At 50.3% G+C, this 21,568-nt stretch overlaps 2 protein-coding genes across 2 annotated transcripts in view; one reads left to right on the top strand and one right to left on the bottom strand.

Annotated features, from left to right (window-relative positions):
• Nucleotides 1-670: 670 nt before the first annotated feature.
• LOC310915967 (thyrotropin-releasing hormone receptor-like) lies at nt 671-4,999 on the top strand (the record flags this gene model as incomplete). Its single annotated transcript, XM_083873190.1, has 2 exons — nt 671-1,568; nt 4,619-4,999. Exons 1-2 carry the CDS (start codon nt 795-797, stop codon nt 4,997-4,999), a joined length of 1,155 nt encoding a protein of 384 aa, XP_083729316.1. The 5' UTR covers nt 671-794.
• A 6,344-nt stretch (nt 5,000-11,343) lies between these two features.
• The window catches only part of JPH2 (junctophilin 2), a 31,314-nt gene continuing 21,089 nt past the window's right edge, over nt 11,344-21,568 (bottom strand). The window contains exons 3-6 of the mRNA XM_083873350.1: nt 20,054-20,172; nt 15,933-16,717; nt 14,740-14,837; nt 11,344-13,833 (exon numbers count right to left, since the gene is read on the bottom strand). Coding sequence (XP_083729476.1) covers nt 14,757-14,837; nt 15,933-16,717; nt 20,054-20,172 — 985 coding nt within the window. The 3' untranslated portion in view covers nt 11,344-13,833; nt 14,740-14,756. The remainder of the gene's footprint in view (nt 13,834-14,739; nt 14,838-15,932; nt 16,718-20,053; nt 20,173-21,568) is intronic.

Here is a 21,568-nt window from a genome sequence, read left to right on the forward strand (position 1 = left end):
AACTTGTTAAGCCTTGTCCCTCAGAAGTGACACTGGGCTTGTTTGGGACAGGGATGGCTCCAGGAAAGACAACATGAGATCACTGCCCCACGTTCAGGGAAGGCATTGCTCTGCTCCAGCCCAAGGGAAACAGGAAAGGCTGTGGGTCTCACTGGCATCGCGCTGCTCCCATCCTCCTGAGGATGAGGAATGAAGGACTCCTCACCCCATCTCTCCTTGCCCTGGGGGAACAGTGAAGCCTGTGCCTCGGCTGGGGACACGGGCACCCACAGTCCGGGGTGTCGGTCACTGCTGGGGCACTGTCAGCCTCTGCACCTCTCCACCCTGGCATCTGTCACCTGTACTCCCCATCCCCTGCCTGGGTTCCTTTCCTCCTCCTCCTCCCCCCCGCTCCCCGTCCCCGGCCTGGGCGGTGCACTAGGACCCGGCGGGAGGCGATGCGGGGTCCCGGGGACCGAGGTGGCCCTGGGGGGCTTTGGGCTGTCCTGGGGGAGGCCGGTGGTTCCCGGGGGTCCCGGCGGCTCAGGGGAGTCCTGGAGGGAGCCTGGGGGTTCCGGACATTCCCGGGTGCTTCACGGGAGCTCCTGGAGGGTCCCGGGGACTTTGGCCGCTCATGCCCGTCCAGGAGGAGAGTTTGCAGGGCAGAGGGATGCCAGGACCAGGGCGGCTGCAAGAGTTGGGGTGAAAAAAAAAAAGGGAGGGAGGAGCCGGGGTGGGCGGGAAAGCGGGGAGGGGGCTCGGGGCAGCCCCGGCTCCCGCCGCCGCCGCCGCAGGGTCTCGGGGCTGCGGGAGCGATGGAGAACGGCTCGGCCAGCCCGGGAGCCGCGCTGGACCAGAGCCTGGGCAGGATGCCCCGGCAGCCCCTGGAGCTGCAGGTGGTCACCATCCTGCTGGTGCTGCTCATCTGCGGCGTGGGCATCGCGGGCAACGCCATGGTGGTGCTGGTGGTGCTGCGCACCAGGCACATGGTGACCCCCACCAACTGCTACCTGGTGAGCCTGGCCGTGGCCGACCTCATCGTGCTGCTGGCGGCCGGGCTGCCCAACATCTCCGACGTGGTGGCTTCTTGGGTGTACGGCTACGCCGGCTGCCTCTGCATCACCTACCTGCAGTACCTGGGCATCAACATCTCCGCCTGGTCCATCGCCGCCTTCACGGTGGAGCGGTACATCGCCATCTGCCACGCCATCAAGGCACAGCTCCTGTGCACCGTGTCCCGCGCCCGGCGCATCATCGCCTCGCTCTGGCTCTTCACCTCCCTCTATTGCCTCATGTGGTTCTTCCTGGTGGACACCACCCAGGTCACCTTCTCGGACGGGGCGCAGGTCGTGTGTGGCTACCGGGTGTCCAGAAGCCTTTACATGCCCATTTACTTCTTGGATTTTGCCGTCTTCTATGTCATCCCGCTGGGGCTGGCGACCGTCCTGTACGGCCTCATTGCCCGCATCCTCCTGGTGAGCGCCGTGCCCGGCACCCCGCAGTGTCCCCTCCCGGGCTCCCAGCCCCGGGCCGGCTCCCTCGGGCTCTCCTGCCGGGGCAGCGGGGCGGCCCTGGGCTCCCGCAAGCAGGTACGGGCTCCCCGCTGGCTGCAGGCGGCTCCGCTCAGGGGCGTTCTGCCAGGGGTGAGGTGTCACAGGACTTTGGTTCCCTTCGTGGAGGGAGTGGGGAGTGTTGGTTTGCTGTAAAGGAGCCCCTCAAGCCCAGCTGGGGTCTGGCAGCACGGATGGGCTCCCCCTGCTTTGGTCGTGCTTGGTAGGACAGGACAGGACAGGACAGGGTTTCAGCTGGGGAGAGCAGGAGTGCAGGCAGTTTTGTTGGCTGATTAATTATTGATCGCCTCCCGAGGAGGAGAGGGCTGGGTCACGTATTGCCAGTGGGACTCACCTCTCAGACAGTGTCCTGTGCAGGTAAACTCAGATTTAAAGGAGCAAAGAGAAGGGAGAACTGTCTTCCCTTGGAGCCCAGCCCTGGCTGCAGCCCCCCGGTCTGTGCAGCTGGGGGAGTCACCCCAGTGTCACAGTGTGTGTTTGCATTTCAGTGATTCCTGTGTCTCAGCTGCCTGCCATCTCCCCAGACCCTTCTCCTCCCACCTCCTTCTGTCCTCACAGCTCATCCTTCTCTGTTCACAAGGACAATCACTGCCTCGTGTCCCATCCCTTTGGACAGCTCAGTATCTAGACAAGGGACAGTCCCATTCTGAACAGGCAGGGCCCATTCAGCTTTCCTTTTAAAGGAAAGGGTTGAATTTGGGAGTTTGGCTTGAGTCCTTGAAATCACTAGTTCTGTTGTGATTTCCATACAGCCCAAAGCAGACTTCAGACTGCCCTGAAGTCCTGGTGTTTCCAGCTCAGTAACTTGTTGCCTGCCTTGCACAGGAACCTCCATTCCCCAGGAGAGACGGGTCAGGGTCACAGGGGGGAAGCAGAACGTGTATTTCTTCATGAACTTCTAAATCTTTCCAGTCCAGCTTTTCCTCCCTTTTTTCTCTGAAAGGTTTAAAGCAGTACTGACTTCTTCAAAAGCATTTTCCTGCTCTCCCATGACCACTGGCTGCTGCAGGAGCCTCGGGCAGGGTGTTGGGCTCTTGACTGGTTGATGGATCTCCTTCCAGAGCAGCTTGCTGGAGGGGCTGTGCTGCTCCCCCTGCAATGCTGTGCTGTGGAGTGGCACAGCATGCTCCAGCATCATTAGGACAAGTGGCTGCTGGGGCATTCCAGCTTCTGGAAACCTCTTGTGCCCTCTTTACTGTTACACCAGGAGTTTACTGGAGATTGTCATTACCTCCCAAAATATCCTGGCATGCAATGACTTCCCCTGAATGTCCTGACATCACAGTGCTGCCGTCATAGGGAATAAAGATGGCAATAAGTTTTTAACTGTGAAGCAGTTTTTCCAGGGTTTCCAGTTGGTGGGTGTGTGTAGCTCTGGAGGTGTCTCTGAGCAGAGGACAAGCGCTCACATCAGCATTTCTCCTCTGGCCCCTCTTTATAGGGGAACTGGCTCCTCCAGGCCCCATGCCCAGAGTTCCCTGGGAAAGGTCCTAAAGGGGCTCTCTCAGAGGTGCCCATTTTTCTGCCCTGCCTGGATGGCTGAGGGAGCTTTTCTGTGGCTGTGCTCCTGCACAGCCCAGAACTGCACTGCTTTTGGGGCTGCTTTTCTCTTACTAGTGCTTCTAAAAGCACCTAAATCCTGAGCAGGACAACACAAGGTGTGAGCTTTGCTGCATTTATCACTTCTTCGAACACCTCCAAGTCCGTATTTCTCCTCCCGGAGAGGGACCACTAGAGGGAGTGGGATTCCTAAAAAAAGGATGTACAACTCAGAGTGATGGGGCAGGAATAAGGAGGGAGGATGCTCGGGAGAAGCATCTGAGGCTTCCAGGAGAGGGGCAGAGACTGGACACAGCTTTCTGAGACACCACTTGTACATTCTCTCGTATCTTTCCCAAAAGGCAACAAACTGTGACAGCAAACAAGCTTCAGTCTTAGCAACAGCCTCAGCACTCACTGTATCACTACAAGATCTTATTTTTGGAAGTGTCCTCACATTTCCATTAAACCACACACAGCAAACGCCTTCTATTTTGGCCACAGCTTGGTAATAGTCCCTTTCTTCCAGAGAGTTTTGTTGCCACGAGCAACAAATTGACTCGCAATTTCTACTCATTGCATTAAAGGAAGGCATAGTTTCTTTTGAGGAAGTAAAATAGCATTCTAAGAAAAGCTGAGGAACTCTAAATGTGATCCCAGTGCTTATGTCCACACTAAGAACTGGATTATTGCACAACTCTCCTTCTGACATTTGAATCACCACTGCCTAGATATGCATGTGCCATCAGTGTTTAGTCATACTTTCCTCCTTCGGATGTGTGTATTTAGTTAATATTTGTTTGAGGAGGATTGTCACGTACCAGAAATAGCTGTTGAAATTATTAGGATGACTGGTGTTTCAGTGCAAAACCCCAATTTCCTAAATGAGCTCATGTTGAGCTGAGGGCAATTACTGCTCACTTCTGAGTTCTCAGTTTCCTTTTGTTCCCAATATGTTTATGTAGTACTCCCCTAGTGTGATGAAAATTAAAGTAACCCATAGTAAGTAGTTAAGTAAGCCCTATATCAGCACAAGTTGTATAAGATTCCTGACAGCCTCCTCTGCTTCAGGGTTGTTCTGTACCAGGAGCCTATTCCCTGAACAATATAAGTGATGTAGGCAACTCTGGGGAAGGAGATGAAGTGTATCCCATGACACTCCTAAAACCAAGGTCCCCACATTTAGACAAGTATTTTCCCCATTCATTTACTGTTATGTTCAATTTTCAAATTTGCTTTCTGGTGTAGACATTCCCATGGTTATCCCAACCTATTTCAAGGATGGTGAATACTTTTTCTAAAGCGATTTAGAGGCTCTTCAGTGGTAGATGACAACCTATAATTTCTGGTTTTATTTACGCAAGATTATTTCCTGATTAAAATGGTTCCAGCAAGAAATAGGCTTGGGTGTTTCTTTTAAATGCTTAGAGAGAGAAACTAGCTGTCTGCACCAGTGCTCCAGGTGGGAAAGTTTTGCTGGAGATTTAGTCCCATCTGGCCATTTCTCTTTCTGCATCTCCTCTGTCAAGGTGACCAAGATGCTGGCAGTGGTGGTGGCTCTCTTTGCCGTGCTGTGGCTGCCCTACCGCACGCTGGTGGTGGTGAACTCCTTCGTGGACCCTCCGTACCTCAACACCTGGTTCCTCCTCTTCTGCCGCCTCTGCATCTACCTGAACAGTGCCATCAACCCCATCATCTACAACCTCATGTCCCAGAAGTTCAGGGCTGCCTTCAGGAAGTTGTACAAGTGCCAGGAGAGGAGTGCTGAGCAGCCTGCCCCGTCCACCACCCCAGTGTACTACAGTGCTGTGAAGGACTGTTCCCACAACAGCTCTGACCACAACCTCACTGACCAGGAGGATCTGAGCAGGCTCCCTGCACCTGGACAGAAGGATAAACAAATCTTGTGAGCCTGAAACAACGCAGGGAGTGGGAGCTGTGTGGCTGTACATACTGTGCTGGGAGAGTGCCAAGAGGAACTGCTTTGGCATTGCAGCAAGCTTCATTCAATACTTCTTCAGGGCATTTAACAAAACATATTGTTATGGGGAGATTAATTTGCTTTTCCTTAGCGCTAATTTATCCTTGTTTGGTGAGGCGTTAGGCACGTGTCAATATTTACCATTTCTAAAGCATCTGTTGTTAAATATAGCAGTGCCACCCCCTTTTGTGCAAGTGCTGAGCTGGGCCAAAAGCATTGAAAGGAATCCCAGGAACAGAAGGGTGTTCAAGGAAAAAATACACCTCTTTTTAGAGTGAGTCTCTCCTACCCAAATTGGCATGCCTGTAAAACAGACACCTCACGGAAGCTGCTCCTCTGGAGTCCTTTTGAAGTTAATGGGGACAATTAGGCAATTTCACGTCTCCTCTCCTCTCAACACTCTCCTGTGAGGAATACACATCCCTGCAGAGGAGATGAATGTCTCCAAGATATGAGACCATTGACTGTAAAGGGACTCTCAGGGGGAGACTCCTACATTAGGAATAACCAAAGCTGGGTGGCAGGAGCCTCATGTCATGTCTCTGGAAACACTGCAGTGCTGGTAGCACAGAAACCCAACGTCCAGACCAGAGGGATTTGCTACAATGAACAAACTGATAATGAACAAACTAATAATGAGTGTTCCCTAATGTAACAGAAGTACTTCCAACCTTGTGATCTGAGTTTCTTTTGGATAACTTTACCTTTCCAGTCCAAATTCCTCTGGTTGCTTCAGCTGGAAACTGTACTCTTGTCCTGTAAGCCCCAGTGTGGTGTGGTCATGTACCACAGAGCAGTGTTTCTCTCTGCCCCAGCTACAGGTGCATTTCAATGGCAGGTGAAGAAATTCTCTTGTTTCCTGGGAATAATTTGTGAAGTCCATTAAGTGTTTTGTGATTAGTGACACAAGTATTTATTGCTCCTGTCGTCTTGTAAGCAAAGTAGATATTCATATCCTGCAGCATACAGGAGACCAGTCCTGGGACACTTGCCCCAGACTTGCAAGAGACTATCTGGACTATGACTAAAATCAGAAAGATTATACATGAGCCAAACCCTAGGGCTCTTGCCAAATAAAACAAGTATCTGCCACCAGTAAACCTCAAGTGACTGTGAAGTATTACTTGAACAGTCAATGCAGCCTCACTAGCCTGGCTTTCACTAAACTATGGTGTTAAAAGAGCTTAGAATTTTGCATCCACTCGGGAAAATATGTGTGTGATACCTTCAAGGGCACAAGATGTTGGTTAACCATTCTGCTCCTACAGGAAATCACTTCACTGGTTGAGTCAGGACAAAACCTCAAGTCCCCTCAGGGCATTGGAACTGTCCAGAACCTATTTTGTTGTATGTAGGAAGGTTTTCCATGTATGATTATTATTTTGCATGTTATTAAACCATCTATGTTGCCCCTAAAATGGACAGAGGATGAGGAAAGAGAACATTGGCTTTTTGCAATTATTTTAAACATAATGCATTTGGAATTTAGGAATCATGCTATTTTTGCACTGTTTTGTGTATATTGTACAATGTGAATTTAGGAACATAGTTCCTACTTATTGTTGTTAAGAATGTTCTACACAGAGATTTAGGATTTACTTCTGGAAGAAAATTGAGGTGTTTTTGCTAACATGTGAGGATTTGCTTGTAACAATCTTTTTTATAGTACTGACTTTTTTCCCCCTTAAAACAGATTTTTCCTTAGCAGCTCAGAACAAACCACTGATAAAAGCATGTGCAGACAAACCAGAGCAGTAAGATCAGGGTAAGGTGGAGGAGGGGGAAGGGGATCCCTGGGTAACTGCTGGTGCCTCCCTGGGGCCTTGAGCACAGGCAGCATCTCAGGGATGGGCTGTCCTGTGTCCTCCTGTGTCCTCCAGCCCTTCACCCTGAAGCTGTGAGTGCAGAGAGCTGGATGTGGGAAGAGGATTCACTGCTGGAGCCTGGAAACCCACCTGCATCCCGACCTAAGGCAATTCTCAGGCATGGGACGTGCAGTCTGACAGCCAGCCTTGACTGCTGCGAACACAAGGAGCAGCTTAATTCTGAAGTATCTCCAGCAGGATGTTCCCCACCTCATCACATTTCCTATTTTCACTCTTCCCCTTTCTGCTTCTCCCCCCAGATGGAGACACTCTAAAAGCATTATTTTCTTAATTAAATTTCAGCCTCAGGCCAACAGCTAATTGATAGTTCTGAAATATTTGTTCAACATACTTGAGATTCAATTAAAACCTGGTTCTCTTCTCCCCTTCCTGCTCTTAGCTGCCAAGTACTGCATGACCCTTTGCTATTTTTTTTTTGAGAAGTAATTGGCAGATAAATTCTCCTGGAACCACGAGATCTCCAACAAATGCACCAGAGCATTAAACTCCGTAGATGAGCAATGAGTTTCTGGTCCTTCCCCCTGCATGTATTCTGGCACTTTAGGGGAGCTGAGAGATTTTAAGTGGAAGTGGAGGCAGGAGGTCAGCACTAAGGAGATGCTGGTTGAGAGATGCATTCTGCTGGGAAATAAATCACTAGCAGAAAGAAATTAAAAGAAACAACTCATCACTGTAACTTCCTTGGGATATTCAGGATCTGAATAAAAACCTTAATTCCTTATAAGAACTCAGAGAGCTCCCTTGAAGCCTCAGCCTGCATTACCTTGTACCTTGCAACATCCCATCCTGCTCGTAAAGTCTCAAGCTGTATTTTACCCTCAGCATTTATTTGTCTCAACAGCATGAGTGTGGGCTGTGAGTTTATAAACATGCCAGCAAATAAAGAATCTATTGCTCCTAAGTAATTTATCGCATTGAAGTGCAACTCAACATTATCTAATCTGTTACTCTCCTAATTAAAGATCATTATTTCTAACCCCTGCCCTTTCAGGGGTTGTTAACCTGGTAAAACACCATCTGGTTTCTTCAATTACAAATGGGTAAGTCCCCTGGCAGGAGGGGGGATCTGGCAGCCCTGCAGAGCCCTGGGCTGAGGAGAAGGATTTGTGAGTAGTGCAGAGAGGGGGATGGAGGAGGCAGAGGCTTGGGGAAGAGCTGATGGGAGAGTGGTGAGTGAGGGTTCTGTGCCTGAAGAACCACAGGCTGGCTGCAGCTTCTGGCCTTCACCAGGGAGTTTCAGTTTAGGAGACACCATATCCAGCATGTTTACCTGATTTTGGCTGGTCCCAGTGAAAGAGGCCACACAGTAATTGCCTGTATGCAGGGCATGGATGGGACCTCAGCAAGGGTTCTTTACTCTGGCAAAACAAACAAGTTTAGGTAATTTATCAAAATCTGTAGTTAAAGCCCCTATCAGGTTGTCTTCTGACTTTGTCTCTAGGTTCGGGTGGTGGGAAATTGGGGAAATAGGGCACCTATGCCAGCCTGTGTCACAGGAGAGTGGCCTTGCAGGTGATTTTTTGGGAGAGCCTCTTCCCTACAATGCTGGCCAGGACTCTGAAAGCCAGCCTGCTCCAGGGCCAAGTTACAGAGTAACCCACAAATTCCAGCAGTTCCCTAAAAAAAGGATTAAAAGATGTGAGGGCATCCAGCATCTCCCTGCAACCAGAACAGGCTTCCACTCTGTGATACCTGACCATGTTTCTAAGATAAAATAGTGGTACCTTTAAATGAATAATATTCAGATCAGAAAAGAGGATGCTGAGCAATTGCTTAAATTTTTAAGACCCACAAGAAAGGATGGACCACACATTAGAGAAAGAATTGGATGCAGCCCTTTTTCAATCTGGTCTGTCCCCAGCTGCTTCTTTGAACTAATTAGTTCAAGCAGATCACAAAATTAAAGAGCTGCTAATCAAACCTGGAGAGAGTCCTATGGCAATATTAATGTAATCACTCAGAGTTACTTGTTTATTTTGCAATTTCTGTTTCCCAAGGCTTCTGGAAGGCTCTTGGGCCAGCGCTGCCCCCAGACCTGCCTCCAGGCTTACATTCGCTCAGGGTTGCCCCTCAGGACTCTTCAAGCCAAAGCAGGAGTTCCAGAACTGCCCTGGGACACACAGCACATCAAAGCTTGCCAGTCCTGTGGGACCGACTTAATTTACTAAAATACCCTCAGTTTAGCAGTTAACCAGCCCTACATGTTTCTGTCCTGCCAGGGTCTAAAGGAAGACTTCAAAGGGAGGGCACTGCCTGTGCCTCAAATCCGGGCTGCTTTCCCAGATACTGCCTGAGGGAGGGAACGTGATGGCAACACACAGGTCCCTGTGCCATGGGTGATGGGCAGAGGTATTAAGGGCAATTTGTGCTTTATAATTGATGAATTTTCTTTAATAACCACCCTATGAACTGGGCTCAGAGTGTGCTGTTTCTATAGAGACAGGATGCTGTGAGTGCTCCAGTGGCTGCTTGCTGCTCTGCTGGGAATAGGGAATTAATGCCGGAAAACACAAGCTGTGAAGCCTATAAAAACTTTACCCTCTCCAGGAGAAGGCCCTGGGGTGGTCCTGGTGCTAACATGGTTATGAGGTGCTCAGCAAGGGCCACTGGGCTCCCAAGCTGGCTGATCCTGTTCTGTTGGGCACAGTGTGGGTGGCTGCTCAGAGGAAGTAAATTGAAAGCAACTTTTTCTGGCTGTGCAGTGCCAGCATTTCTGACGGGAGAGGAGAGGGAGAGGGAGAGGCCCTTGCTGCCAGCCCCAAGCTGGGCATGGGATGCCCTTGCTGGTGATGCCTGTTCCCTGATGCATTAATGCTCCTGGGGCTCTGCTAGGTCCCTGCAGGAAGGGTCCTGGAGCAAAGGCAGTGCTGTGGAGCCAGACCCATTCCTGGCTCCTGGGCCAGAGAGGACCACAGCAACCCTTCTGCATGTTTCAGCACCTTCTCAGTGTCAGGGTCACTTTCACCCCAGCTCTGACCCTTCCTGTTGTGCAAAGATGAAAACCAAAAGAGAGGGTGGCTCCTGAGAGTCCCCAGGCCCCACAAGGACGGCAGAGGACAGTGTGGCTGTCCCCAGGATGCCTGGGCAGGTCACTGTCAGGGGACACTGGGGCTCAGGTTGCACCTTCCCTCCCACCAGTGGAGGGTAAGGCTCCTGCCCTTCGACACAGGATCAGCTCAGTGCCTTCAGCCTGGTTCTCACATATCAGACACCTCCCTGCCTGCCCTTGGGGACACTTGGCTGGGCACTGTGGAGATGTTATCCCTGAAACTAGCAGCTATTGAGGCAGAGAACCCAGCACTGTCCCCCCTACCCTGGGGAAGCTGCAGACTTTTTGTTCTGCCTTTATTAATACTTTTGAAGCAATGTGTCATTGCTCCAGCAGCAGACCCACCTCCCTCCCTGCTGCCTCTGTGGCATGAGCCAAAGACCTGCTCCATTCATCAGCCTGAGATTTATGAGGTGCACAAGGCTCCAGTTACCCTGCTGCCCCTGACTGATGAATGAGATGTAGCTGGTTCCTTCCATACCAGAAGCAAAGCAAGCCCAGAGGAGAGTAAAGCCATCATCTCATCAAACTCAGCTCCTTAAGTCTCTACCAGGGCATGAAATCTGCCAGGAGACCCCTCATACCCACAGAAGCCAGGGCCAGCACTCCTGCCCACGAAGGCTGAGCCTGTGTCTCACCAGCCTCTCTGACAGCCTGGCTTTGCTCATGTGAGACACTCCAGAAATAGAAAAAGGATTGAAGGTTTTGGCTACTCTGGATTCCTCAGGCCCCAGGGCTCTGCTGCCCTGGGCTGGTGCTGGGCTCTGCTCATCCATCCTGCCCCATAAATCACCCAGCTGCCATTTCCCTCTGTCTTGTGCCTGGCTTTTCTCTCACCCAGGCTGTTTCAAGAGGCTGAGTGAGGATGGGGCACAGGCAGAGGAGAACCTCTCCTCCCCAAAGCCAGGAGCAGCAGGCAGTGACGCACAGCTCAGAATGAACTTGGCAGCTGCCCTGGGGTCGGGAGCAGCAAAGGGACCTGTCAGCATGGCCTGGGCAGGCTCTGGGCCAGCCAGCTGCCTTTCCTCCTGGCCCTGTGCAACCCCTGCCACAGGCCAGCACCATGGGAGCACATGGAATGTGCTCAGAGAGTGGCAGGGGCCTTAAAGGCTGCTGAAAAGCAGTTAGTGAAAACAACTCTCTTTGCAAAGTACTCCCACTAATAAAAAAATTCAAAATTTTGAAACAGGTAATTAAGAAAAAGCTAAAAATCATCCAAATGCCACAAATTAAATTCTGAACTATGCTCTGCTTTAAGACCGGAGTGAATGTGTCAACACGGAAAGAAAACTGGAGATTCCCCAGCAAAAATCCACATGGATGGAGTGAGCAGATAACTGTTTATTATTGCACATAATCCAGCAGAACAACCGACAGAAAACTCTGGACAGTAGTACACAGATCATAGTAAACAGCTTGCAAAATCTGTGATGAAAGTATTTTTGTGTGAAGAGTGAAAGGTATCTGCATCTTTGTAAGACCTGAAAAGTATAACACAAAATCCTACTCAGTTTTGAAAGCATGCAGTTTGAGGTAAATCTGGTATTTTGCATCTAAGGAAATGAAATCCCTAAGGGGCTCTCTATGTATATATATCCATATCTCAGTGCAATATGGATACAGTTATACGTCACATAAAAGCAAATCTACCTACTTTTCTCAGAAGGTTACTAGGAGGAAAGCACATTACCAAGTGGATATCACATGCATAAAAAACAGGGGAGGGAGGGGAGGGAATTACCTTAGCACTGTTGAAAAAAATCCATTTTTGTGCTTAGTGATTAATAAAAGCCCCTCAGGTCTCTCAATGGAAATTGTCTTGGTGGTGAATAAAAGCACTTGGCATATTGAAACTGCAGAGTTGGCAGGTGAATGCCAGCAAATGGAGATAAAACATCAAAGGCAGCAGAGCCTGGGGTTTGCAATACATTTATATTTAAGGAAAGAAAAAAAAAAGAAAATAAGCAAATTGCTACTAAACTATGCTCTGTGGAAGTGTAGATGATGCTGCACAGCTTTCTCAGGACTGGTACAGCCACATGGCTTTTAGAAAAGGATCACATTCACTTCTCCCACACTTAATACCACGTATTTGCTACTGTGGCAATGTTCCTGAGCTGAATAAGGTTAAAAAATAGACTTGGTTCACAAAAAAAAGTACTGAATTATTCTCACTCTTATGCCATAACTAGAGTAGATAAATTAGGCAGGTTTTGCCCTGTGTCTCCAGTGACTGTAAACCCCTGTGTGTCTGCCACTGTGTCTCTGAAATCCTTTCAGACTGACCTTTGAAGCAGACCAGGCATCTGTTTTATTCCTTAACTATCATTTCCCCATTCTTTCCAGTCCAACAAGGTTTTCCCACCCAGTCCTGTGCTGTGGGACTTCAGGATACACAGAGGTGCACAACCAACTATAAATAACATCTCTGATTATCTTAAAAAGGGATAGAAAATACACATTGCTCTTAGAAGAAGGAAGAAACATGTCCAAGCACTCAGCCTCACACTAAACTGTAACTTCATCTGTGCCAACTTTCTAAGCTTGCACTGCTAAGGATCAGAGCAGATCATGGTGGAAATATCTCCTTCCAAAGGTCACTCCCTGTGGCAGCTTTGGGAAAATCGGTGCAAATCACCCAGGGTTCTCAGCCTTGCACACAAGAGAACAGCTACGACTGCCCCACTGTACTCTGCCACTGCTGGAAGCCTGGCTGCTGCATATTCCTGAGCCAAACACCCAAACACACTGCAGTCACTCACATCTCTGCACCTTTTTTCCTTCAGGAATAAGGTAACCTCTCCCACGATATCCACCCTGCATCCTCTGGCCGGAAAGTCTGCTCATTGGGTGCAATGAGAGGCCAGGACCCCCCTGCAGCCCATGGGGAGGAACCTGCAGGTGTACGGAGGCATTTGCAGCAAGAACCTCCTTTTCACTGTAACTCACAACATCTTCAGATAAAAAAAGGGGTAAAGGGACAAATTCAGCACACCCACTGCCTTTCCTGTTACAGCAGGAAGCCACCCACTGCAAGACACTTCTGTGCAGAGCATTGTTGGTGGCAGGAGAGCACTTGGATGGTGCCTGGTCCCAAAAGAGGCCCCATCTCCACCCAGAGCACCCCCACAGGCACCAACAGCCTTGGATCCACCAGTCCCTCACACCCCACCCCGCGGCCCCATCCCCGGTGCATCGGCCACCATGGGCAGGACTCGGGTCACACTTCAACAAGCCCAATTTCAACTTGCTCCCCCTCTCAGTCCTCCATACATGGAAAATGCTGCCAGGTGACAGGGGAAAGGAAACACTTTTTGTTCATCCCTTTGGATGACTGCCAAGCACGGAGAGCAGCGCTGTCCACCCCGAGCCACGGCGCGGCTCCCATGAGTCATTCCGGTTGCTGTATTGCTTCATCTCCACGCCATGGATGACAATCTTCGGAAAATCTCTGACACCGAGTCAACCAAGGGAGTTACAAAACACATCAGTGTGCACACGAGACCTTCTCACTCATTTTCCTACAGCTACAGATAAATCCCTCATCCCTGGCATGGCAGGACAGTTGATGGCTTTGGTGAGAATAATTTAAGGCAACTGCTATTTTATACAAAGAGGAGACCACAGTGCAGGAACCCTGGCTTTTCCTTAGTAGATTGCAGAGGCCAGCCACAGCCTGGGAGGAGGAAACTGAACTGATCTTCAGACACTCATTGAAGGTTGATGTTTGCAGTGCAACCTTGGGATCTCAAGTCCTCCTCTTAGGTGTTTCCAGGTGGCTGAGCTTTAATCCCCGCCAAGGTCTGAGGTCTCCACCAGCAGCAACGCCTGTCCCGGACACAGATAAACGGGAAAGTCAAGGGAGAGCAAAAAACATGACCAACACATTATCACAACTGTCTGCAAGGCTTTCTTCACCTGTGCAGGCTGAGTGAGACTAAAAACATGACAGAAAGCAGTGCCCAGAAGAGCAGTTTTGTCCCCCAGGCAATATCTTCACAGGGGCTTAGAAGTGTCTCTTGTGTTACGTTCACATGAGGCTCAAGGTCAGGCTCAGCCCTGATGGCAGATTTTGTTTGAAATATTTGAGCCCAAGACAGAAGTCTTGTGCAAGCTCAGGACACTTTTCTATCTGTAGGAGTACCCCAGGCATGAGAAACCTCACAAGAATTTATTGCCACCAAATCCAAATGTAAACCCTTATCCCAATTCAACTGGAAGACCTGAGCAAGCTCCAGTCTTACAGACATCTTGATTCATATTTATCTTTAGTAAAACAATTACGTAACAACTGCTGCAGAACTAGCACTGGTGCAATTAGAGCTGCAGTTTTCACAGTTTCATATTTTCTATGTGTTCTTGCATCTTGCTGCTCTGAGTGCCAAGAAATACTGTGATGCACAAGCTACCTGGGAGCAGCCCAGGTAATGTTGAAACAGCAAATCGAAAGTGCTTCTTGAAGCATTTGCAGTAAAGAAATTTCAAATTTAACATCACACACTCTTGTGCTGGAATTCTCACAACACGAAATGTGTCCATGGTACTGGGAAGGCAAAATTACATGGCGGGACTGTGTCCCACCAACACAGTCTATGTTCTTAAGTTTGAGAAAATTCATGAAATTATGAAATAATTTCATGCAATAATTTTATGACATTTCATGAAAAGTCAGTCAACCTTAAAACATCCAGTGACATCTACAAATTGAGGATAAAATCTCATTCTGCTTCTTACCTTGTTCAAGAGGCTCATCATGTCAAAAAATGTACAAATAGGATGGCCAGACCAATGTTCAGTAAGATGACCATGCAGATCACGATTGTGTTAGGTCCCTGAAGGAAAAAAACAAAACAGAGTATCACACACCACAGCTCCAGGGGAGGAGACAGACACAGCTCGATTCTGCTGCTCAAAAATACCACAATCACCTCCTCCCAATGCATTGAAATCTGGCACTTAACAACCAGCCTGAATTTCAAACTGTTTATCCTATCCTATTCCTACTTCTGCCTTGCAAATTTATTTGGAGGAGGTTAAATCAGGCTTTTTTTGCAGCTAAATTAGATTAAAGGAGACCCTGACCCCAGAACATGAACTGCTGAGCCCATGTCAGGCTGCTCCTCCCAACTCCCTCCTGCATCCACATTGCCTGTGTTTGTAAACCTGCCATTTTTAATATCATAGAATCATCAAATGCTTTGGTTTGGAAAGGGACTTTGAAGATCATCTTTTTCCAAACCTTAACAGACCAGCCCATGCAAGATCGCTGCAATTTCAGACCAAAGCATTTCCAAGCTGTGCTTTTCTAAAGTCACATCGGAATCATTCACGTCCAAAGGGCTGCAAGATGGGACTCAGAGGGCTAATAAAATGTCTGGGTTTCCAGCTGTATTTGCTAAGAGCAAAATTGAGTTTCAGTGACTATATTTTAAACCTGGGAAATTGGCCGGTGATTCAACACCACAGTTCAGCTCATGGGGTGCCCCTACAGCAAAAAAAGTAAATGTAACGGGTAAAAGACAGACACACTTGAGCTTTTCCTGTTTTTTTTTCCCCCCCAGCTTTCACATCCAAGTTGGCTGGTAATGGGGTGGGAAAAGAAGGTGAGAAAAGTGGATAAAATTAATTGGAAGACGCCTGGTTTTGCACTAATTTTTAAATATGACATGTCTGAAAGCATAACTGCCCAGGGGGTCAAAACAGGGGGGTTATAAATGTCAGGCAAAGCATAGAGGCAGGGCAGGCTGGGAGGGCGGCAGGAGAGGGGGACACCAGCACTCTCCTAGAGCAGGTTCTGTGATATTAAAAAGAGAATTTGGGCACCACTCGGCGCCCAGAGGGGGTGTGCATCCCTCTGGGTCCCGCCAGACCTCGTGAGGAACAATAAATGAAAGGCAAAGGCGGCTCCCAGGGATGCCCCACCTCACCTCTTCACACTCCTCCGCCTTCTGCGCTGCCCCCGCTGCCTGGGCCTGTGCCGGGCCGCGCTTGGCCGCTGCCCGGGGCTCGTTCCGGCCCGGTGCCGCTGCCCGGGGCTCAGTTTTCCTGTCGGCGGCGGGCTCGGCCCGGCCCCCGGCCCTGCGCTCGGGGCTGGGGCGCTGCTGCGGCTCCTTGGGGCGAGGCGGCTCCGCCTTGGCCTCGGCCACCGGCGGCGGCTTCTCCTGGCGGGCCTGCGGCGGGCCGGGCGTGCCCCCCCGGCGCTGCGGCTCCCCCCGGGGCTCCGGGGAGGGCGGCTCGTTCTCGGGGAACTGCTCCTCCTCATAGTCCGTGGCGGGGGTGACGGGCGATGTCCGCACGGCGTAGCTGTGGTAGCCCTTGAAGAGCTCCACGTCGGGCTGGCGGGCCATGCGCTGCAGCGGCCCGATCTCCATCTGCTCGGCCGGGCGGCCGCGGCCCCGCGACCCCGGCCGGGCCTCGCCCTCGGAGGGAGCCGGGCTGTCCCGGCCCGCCTCGGCCCAGCCGCCCGAACCGAGAGCCCCGTCCTGCCGGGGGCCCGCCTTGGCCCGCTTGGCCTCGGGAGGGGTGGCGGCGGGGCTGGGCGCCGGGCTGGAGCGGGGCCGCGCCTCCTCCGCCTCGTGCAGCTGCGGGCTCTCGGGCGGCGTGGGCGGCGGCGGGGCGGCCTCGGGCCGAGGCGACTCTTCTTCCATGTTGACGGCGTGCTCCGCGTTCTCGATGATCTCCTGCAGCAGCTTCCGCTTCTGGTACTCGGGGCCTGCGGGAGAAGTGTGAGGGGTCACTGCGGGACGGGGACAGCGGGGCACCCCAGGGCCACCGCACCGCTGTGCCCCCAGCAGCAGCTCTGCCCCCAGCAGCTGTGGGCTTGGGGACCACGGTGTGAGGTCCAGGCTGGAGTCTGGGAGAGGAGACACTCCCAAACCAGATCCTCCTGCTGCCAGGATGAATCGCCTCCAGGAGCTCCCAAAGGCTCCAAGCCTTACTGTGGACTGTCCAGAGCTGAAGGAGTGGGCAGGAGCTGCAGATAAGGTTTTAACCTTAAAAACAATAAAAATCTGCAGCCCAGCTTCTCGAGGTCGCACAGATGGGTCATGCTGGGGCTAAGGAAGATACAGCTCCCAATGAACTTTGGGTTTTTTTATTTAATGCCTGGGAAACTCTTCCATGTGGCTTCCTTGGTGTCAAATAGCATGGTAACTTCACAGGATGACTAGTGTCATTGGGAAGGACAGGGTCCCCAAATGATCTATGTGCCATCCATCACAATAGGAAAAATATGTTTCTTATATATGGAACAGACTTGGAAGTTATACAGCCCTCTTTGTCTGCCCTAAGCTCCACAACAGCAGCAAAATTACCTGGCACCATCAAGAAAGGTGGCTCAGGGCTTGAGATTTCGTTTTGGCCTCATCTCACACACTGACTTGTGAGATCCTAGCAACACTGCCTCACTTCAATTCTTCACTTAGCATTAAATCTTTCCTTCTTATTAACCCTACTGCTAATTGCAGCCCAGCCTGGGTCAGGGGAATTCAGACAGAGCCTGACACTGAAAATATCCACCAAAATGCATCACTAAAGAACTGGGAATATTTTGTGGAATAACAACCCTCCACAGGGCTCCACATGCTGGGAGAGGGGTCCTCACACATCACTGTGATGCTCATAGCAAGTGAGAACAAGAAGAGCATCATGCTCCTCCTGTGCAGTGTGAGGTCTCAGAGCACCTTCTTTGAAAGCAAAGCACCTGCTGTGGCCTCATTCTGCTGAGCCCCAGTGATGCTGACTAGTGCAGATGTACAGGGCTTGCTCTGTGCTCCTGAACAACACAGATCCTGGAGCCACAGTGTCTCTGGCTGCCTTAAGGTCCCTCCCCTCATCTCCTCCATCTCATGGACTGATGAGGACTGAGTCTGGTTGGGAAATTTGGCTTGGTGGCCCTTTCCCTCTCGTAAGTCAATGGTACAATTTGCACACTGCTACCTCCTGTCCATGCAGGCAATGGCTCCACTCAGAGGGGCAGTGGGGAAAAGGAGGGCACTGATTTCAGCTGCTCTGCTCTGCCTGCACACTCCTGTCAATCAGCAGGTGACCCATTCAGGGCCATTTATTTCTGGCTCCAAGTGAGTTATTTGGAAGCCATTTCAACAGTTGTTCAGACTCCTCAAAATAGGCTGCCTGCAGCTCCAGGCTCCTTGCTCTCTCCTGCTGCTTTCTTCTCTTCCTGAATAATTTACAGCATGAAGACCCCCAACTGACTCAAGGGCACGCACTCACCTCCCCACCTTCATCTCCCAGCACATTTCAGCAAAGGTTTTGGCTTACATCCTTCTCTAAGTTACTAGGGATGATACCCTAACTGAAATTCAGGGCTCAACAGTTATTAAAGATACGAGGCTTGCTGAGCTGGATTGCCTGTGCCAGACACAACTTGGTCAATGTGCCAGGTTAGCAGGGAGAAATACAGCTACCAAACACTGCTGGGCTTTCCTGGCTGTGTGAGCAGCAGCTCTCTGTCCTAGCAAAATCCAAGGCTGGACTATTGTTTGTTTGTTCCTGGATGGTGCAACCATGTGAGAAGAGCTCTATCCTTGGGCAGTTTGGGAATTTAGAGGTTTAAAAGAATCATAGAAGAATAACATGCACCAGGAGCTTAGAAGGCCACTGGGAGAGGCCAGGACCCAAGTGAGGCCCTGCTTAACAGCAGCAAGAGGATCCAGCACCTGAGGAGCCAGGAGTGGAGAGGTCAGGCTGCCCCAAGTGTTTTACAGAGACCGTTTCAATTGCCTAATTCAGTTGCCATGGGTGGAAAAAATAATCTAGCTAGATGTCCAAAACCTCCCCTCAGGAATTCCAGTTTCCTTTGTCTCTGTGCTATAAATACCCCAGTGTGCAAAGGGTGAATGTAGAGCTGTGAGTGGCAGCTGGGGGGCTTATGTGAGGATCAAGGGATGTTTAGCCATTGTTAAATGAAGTGCCACGGGCTGGCTCATGCCCATGCCCGGGTGCTCTGGTGTTTCCCCACTCAAAGCCAGCCCAACGGGCCTTGCTGTGTGCTGGGGAGGAAGAGGCAGCCCTCCAGCACAGCATTTCCCCAGCTCACAGGTGCAGGACAAGGCAAGAGTACAGGGAATTTAAGAAAAACTGTCGGGATGACTCTCCCCAACCAGGCACAAGCTGTTAGCTGCTCCATTTCCCACTGTGTGCCCTGTGCTGGGGTGTGGGACAGGAGATGCAGAGACACCGAAATCAGAGCAGGGGCAGGTGTCAGGTTTTGCTGAGCACGAGTCAACCTTTGGCTTCTACCCCCAGTTTTACTGCTGTGATAGTCTCTTCTGATGTTGCCTCACACTCACTCCAGGCAATAAATCCAGATAATAAGAAAGACAGGATGAAAATGTAGGCACTTGGAATTTTATTTTCTGCTCTGTTTTTACTTTCCCTCTCTGTAAAGGAAAGTTTCCCAGGAAGAGCATATCTCTAGCTAACTCAGTCCAGGGAAAAGTAATGGCATTCACAATGCTGCTTCTAATATTACACTTCCCATCTGCTAATCCTCAGTGCTTGGTCTCACAGAAGGAACCTCCCAAGTGTTTTCCCAGCCAAATAATTAGCAGTGATGCTAACAGAGAATCAGGGACCTAGTATTTTGTATTAGCTCCTTTCCTATAGGATATTACAGCCCCTGATTAGCAGTCTGATTGTTCTGAGGCCCCACAGAATATGGGTTTGGGAGTCAATGTGCAATATTGTTCCAAGAATAAGCCACAAGGGATGTATCTACAGGAGAGCTGCAGGTAGTCTCCAGCTTGCTGCCTGTTCTGCCTGGTGTTTTGAGGGCTTCACTGTGTGGAAAAACATGAGAAGCTGAGAAACTGTGGGGTTTCCTCCAGGCTATGGTAACAGAGTGAGTAAAATAGTGGTGTAAGAAAGACAGAAAATCAGCCAGGGCACGGGGCTGGCTGCAGTTGAGCAAAAGAGGATTTAGGATAGACAAGAGGGCAACTTGTGGAGTCATTAAGTGGGTGAAGCACTTGAACGGATTCCCCACGGAAATTGCAAGACCCCTATTGGAAGATGCCTCTGATCCTACCTGGCTGGTAGAAGTCTGGGGAGAGCTCCCTGGCCATCGTTCTGGCTATGCCTGATTCGTTGTTGGCTGCCTGAGCTGCCTGCTCAGACCCTTCAGCCTTGGCTTTGGCATGAGCCGTCCTGCAGAGAGAAGAGGGGAGAACAGTGAGCATCCTCTGAGCCAAGGTCACCCCAGCTCACACAGCAAATCCTGGCTGGCACCAAAATTGGATCAGCCCATGTGGCACAACAGCACTGAGAGTTTGCCCACGTGACCCAAAACCCTGCACTTAGGGAGGGAGGAGCAGATTTTCAGCATGGAAGGGACCCAGATGCTCAAGGGTGAGGTGGAAAGGCTGCACATAGGGATCAGGGCAGGTGCATTTGCAAATATGAGCATGTTCACATGCTGCAGTGAGGCAGCAGGAGCTGCAGAATGGGCTCATTGCTGGGCTGCTCAGAGGAGTGACCAAGGCATCACACAGGCATCGTTGGTGGCTGAACTCCTCTGTGTGTCACCAGTCCTGAGCTGCTGCACCTTGCCAGAGGCAGTGTGCCCCTGCTCAGCACACAAGATGGGTTTTCCCCGAAATTCCTCTCTTGTAGCTCTCCAGCAAACAACATGCCCTGTCCAGGGGCTCCTTTACTCACTGCAGCCTGACAGGCTGATCTCATCAGAGCAATTGCCTCCCTCTCAGCTTGGCTCTGAGTCCTCTCTGCTCCTTCCCAGCACATCTCCTCCTTGCTCCACCGGGCTACAGGCTACGGGAGTTATTTTACTGGCCGGCTGTCATATTCCTCACATGCCTCATGCTCAGGGCCCTGTGATCTTCTTGCTAAAAGCAGGACTGGCTTTACAGACCAGCTGCTCACAGTCTGGGAAGGAGCTGACTTCAAACAGCACCATTGCACCTTAAAAATAAGGATGGGTGAAGCACAGTATAATCAGCTGCTTTGTTGCACTCAGGTCTTACCAAGAGCTGCCTTCCCCATGCTCTCACTGTCCTATTTTCCAAGGCTCTCCATATTCCCTGTTTCATGTACAAATCCATATATTTTTGTGTGGTAAGCAGTTAGCATTCCTCAAACACTAATTCACCCTAAATTATAACCATTAACGGGGTCTTAGGGTATCTGATGAATCCTTTCCAGATGCAGATTGGTATTTGGTCATGTTTTAGGACAAAAAAAGGAGGAAAGATGCACTTCTCATTCCTGCAGTGAAAATGCTCCAGAGGAATTTTTGGAGCGTTAGTCATGAAATAAGGATTGATTCCTTTCCACTAAACTGACAGGCATTCAGCAGAAAAGACAAGCTGAAGTCTGAATACTCAACAGGTGCAATGAAAAGATGATAGAAATGCTGTTCTGAGACCCTTACAAGGGAGAAGATACACACATATGCCATTCTGAGTAGCTGCAGGGAAAGAACTAAAAGTAGGGCATCAATCCCAACTGACACAGGCAACAGTGACTTGACAAGGGGCCAAAATCACTGTTGAGTGCCCTGTGATAGAGAAGAGGGTGCAGAGCTGCT

This window comes from Zosterops lateralis (genome assembly GCF_965231275.1).
Source record: "Zosterops lateralis genome assembly, chromosome: 16".
In the NCBI taxonomy this organism is placed as follows: Eukaryota; Metazoa; Chordata; class Aves; order Passeriformes; family Zosteropidae; genus Zosterops; species Zosterops lateralis.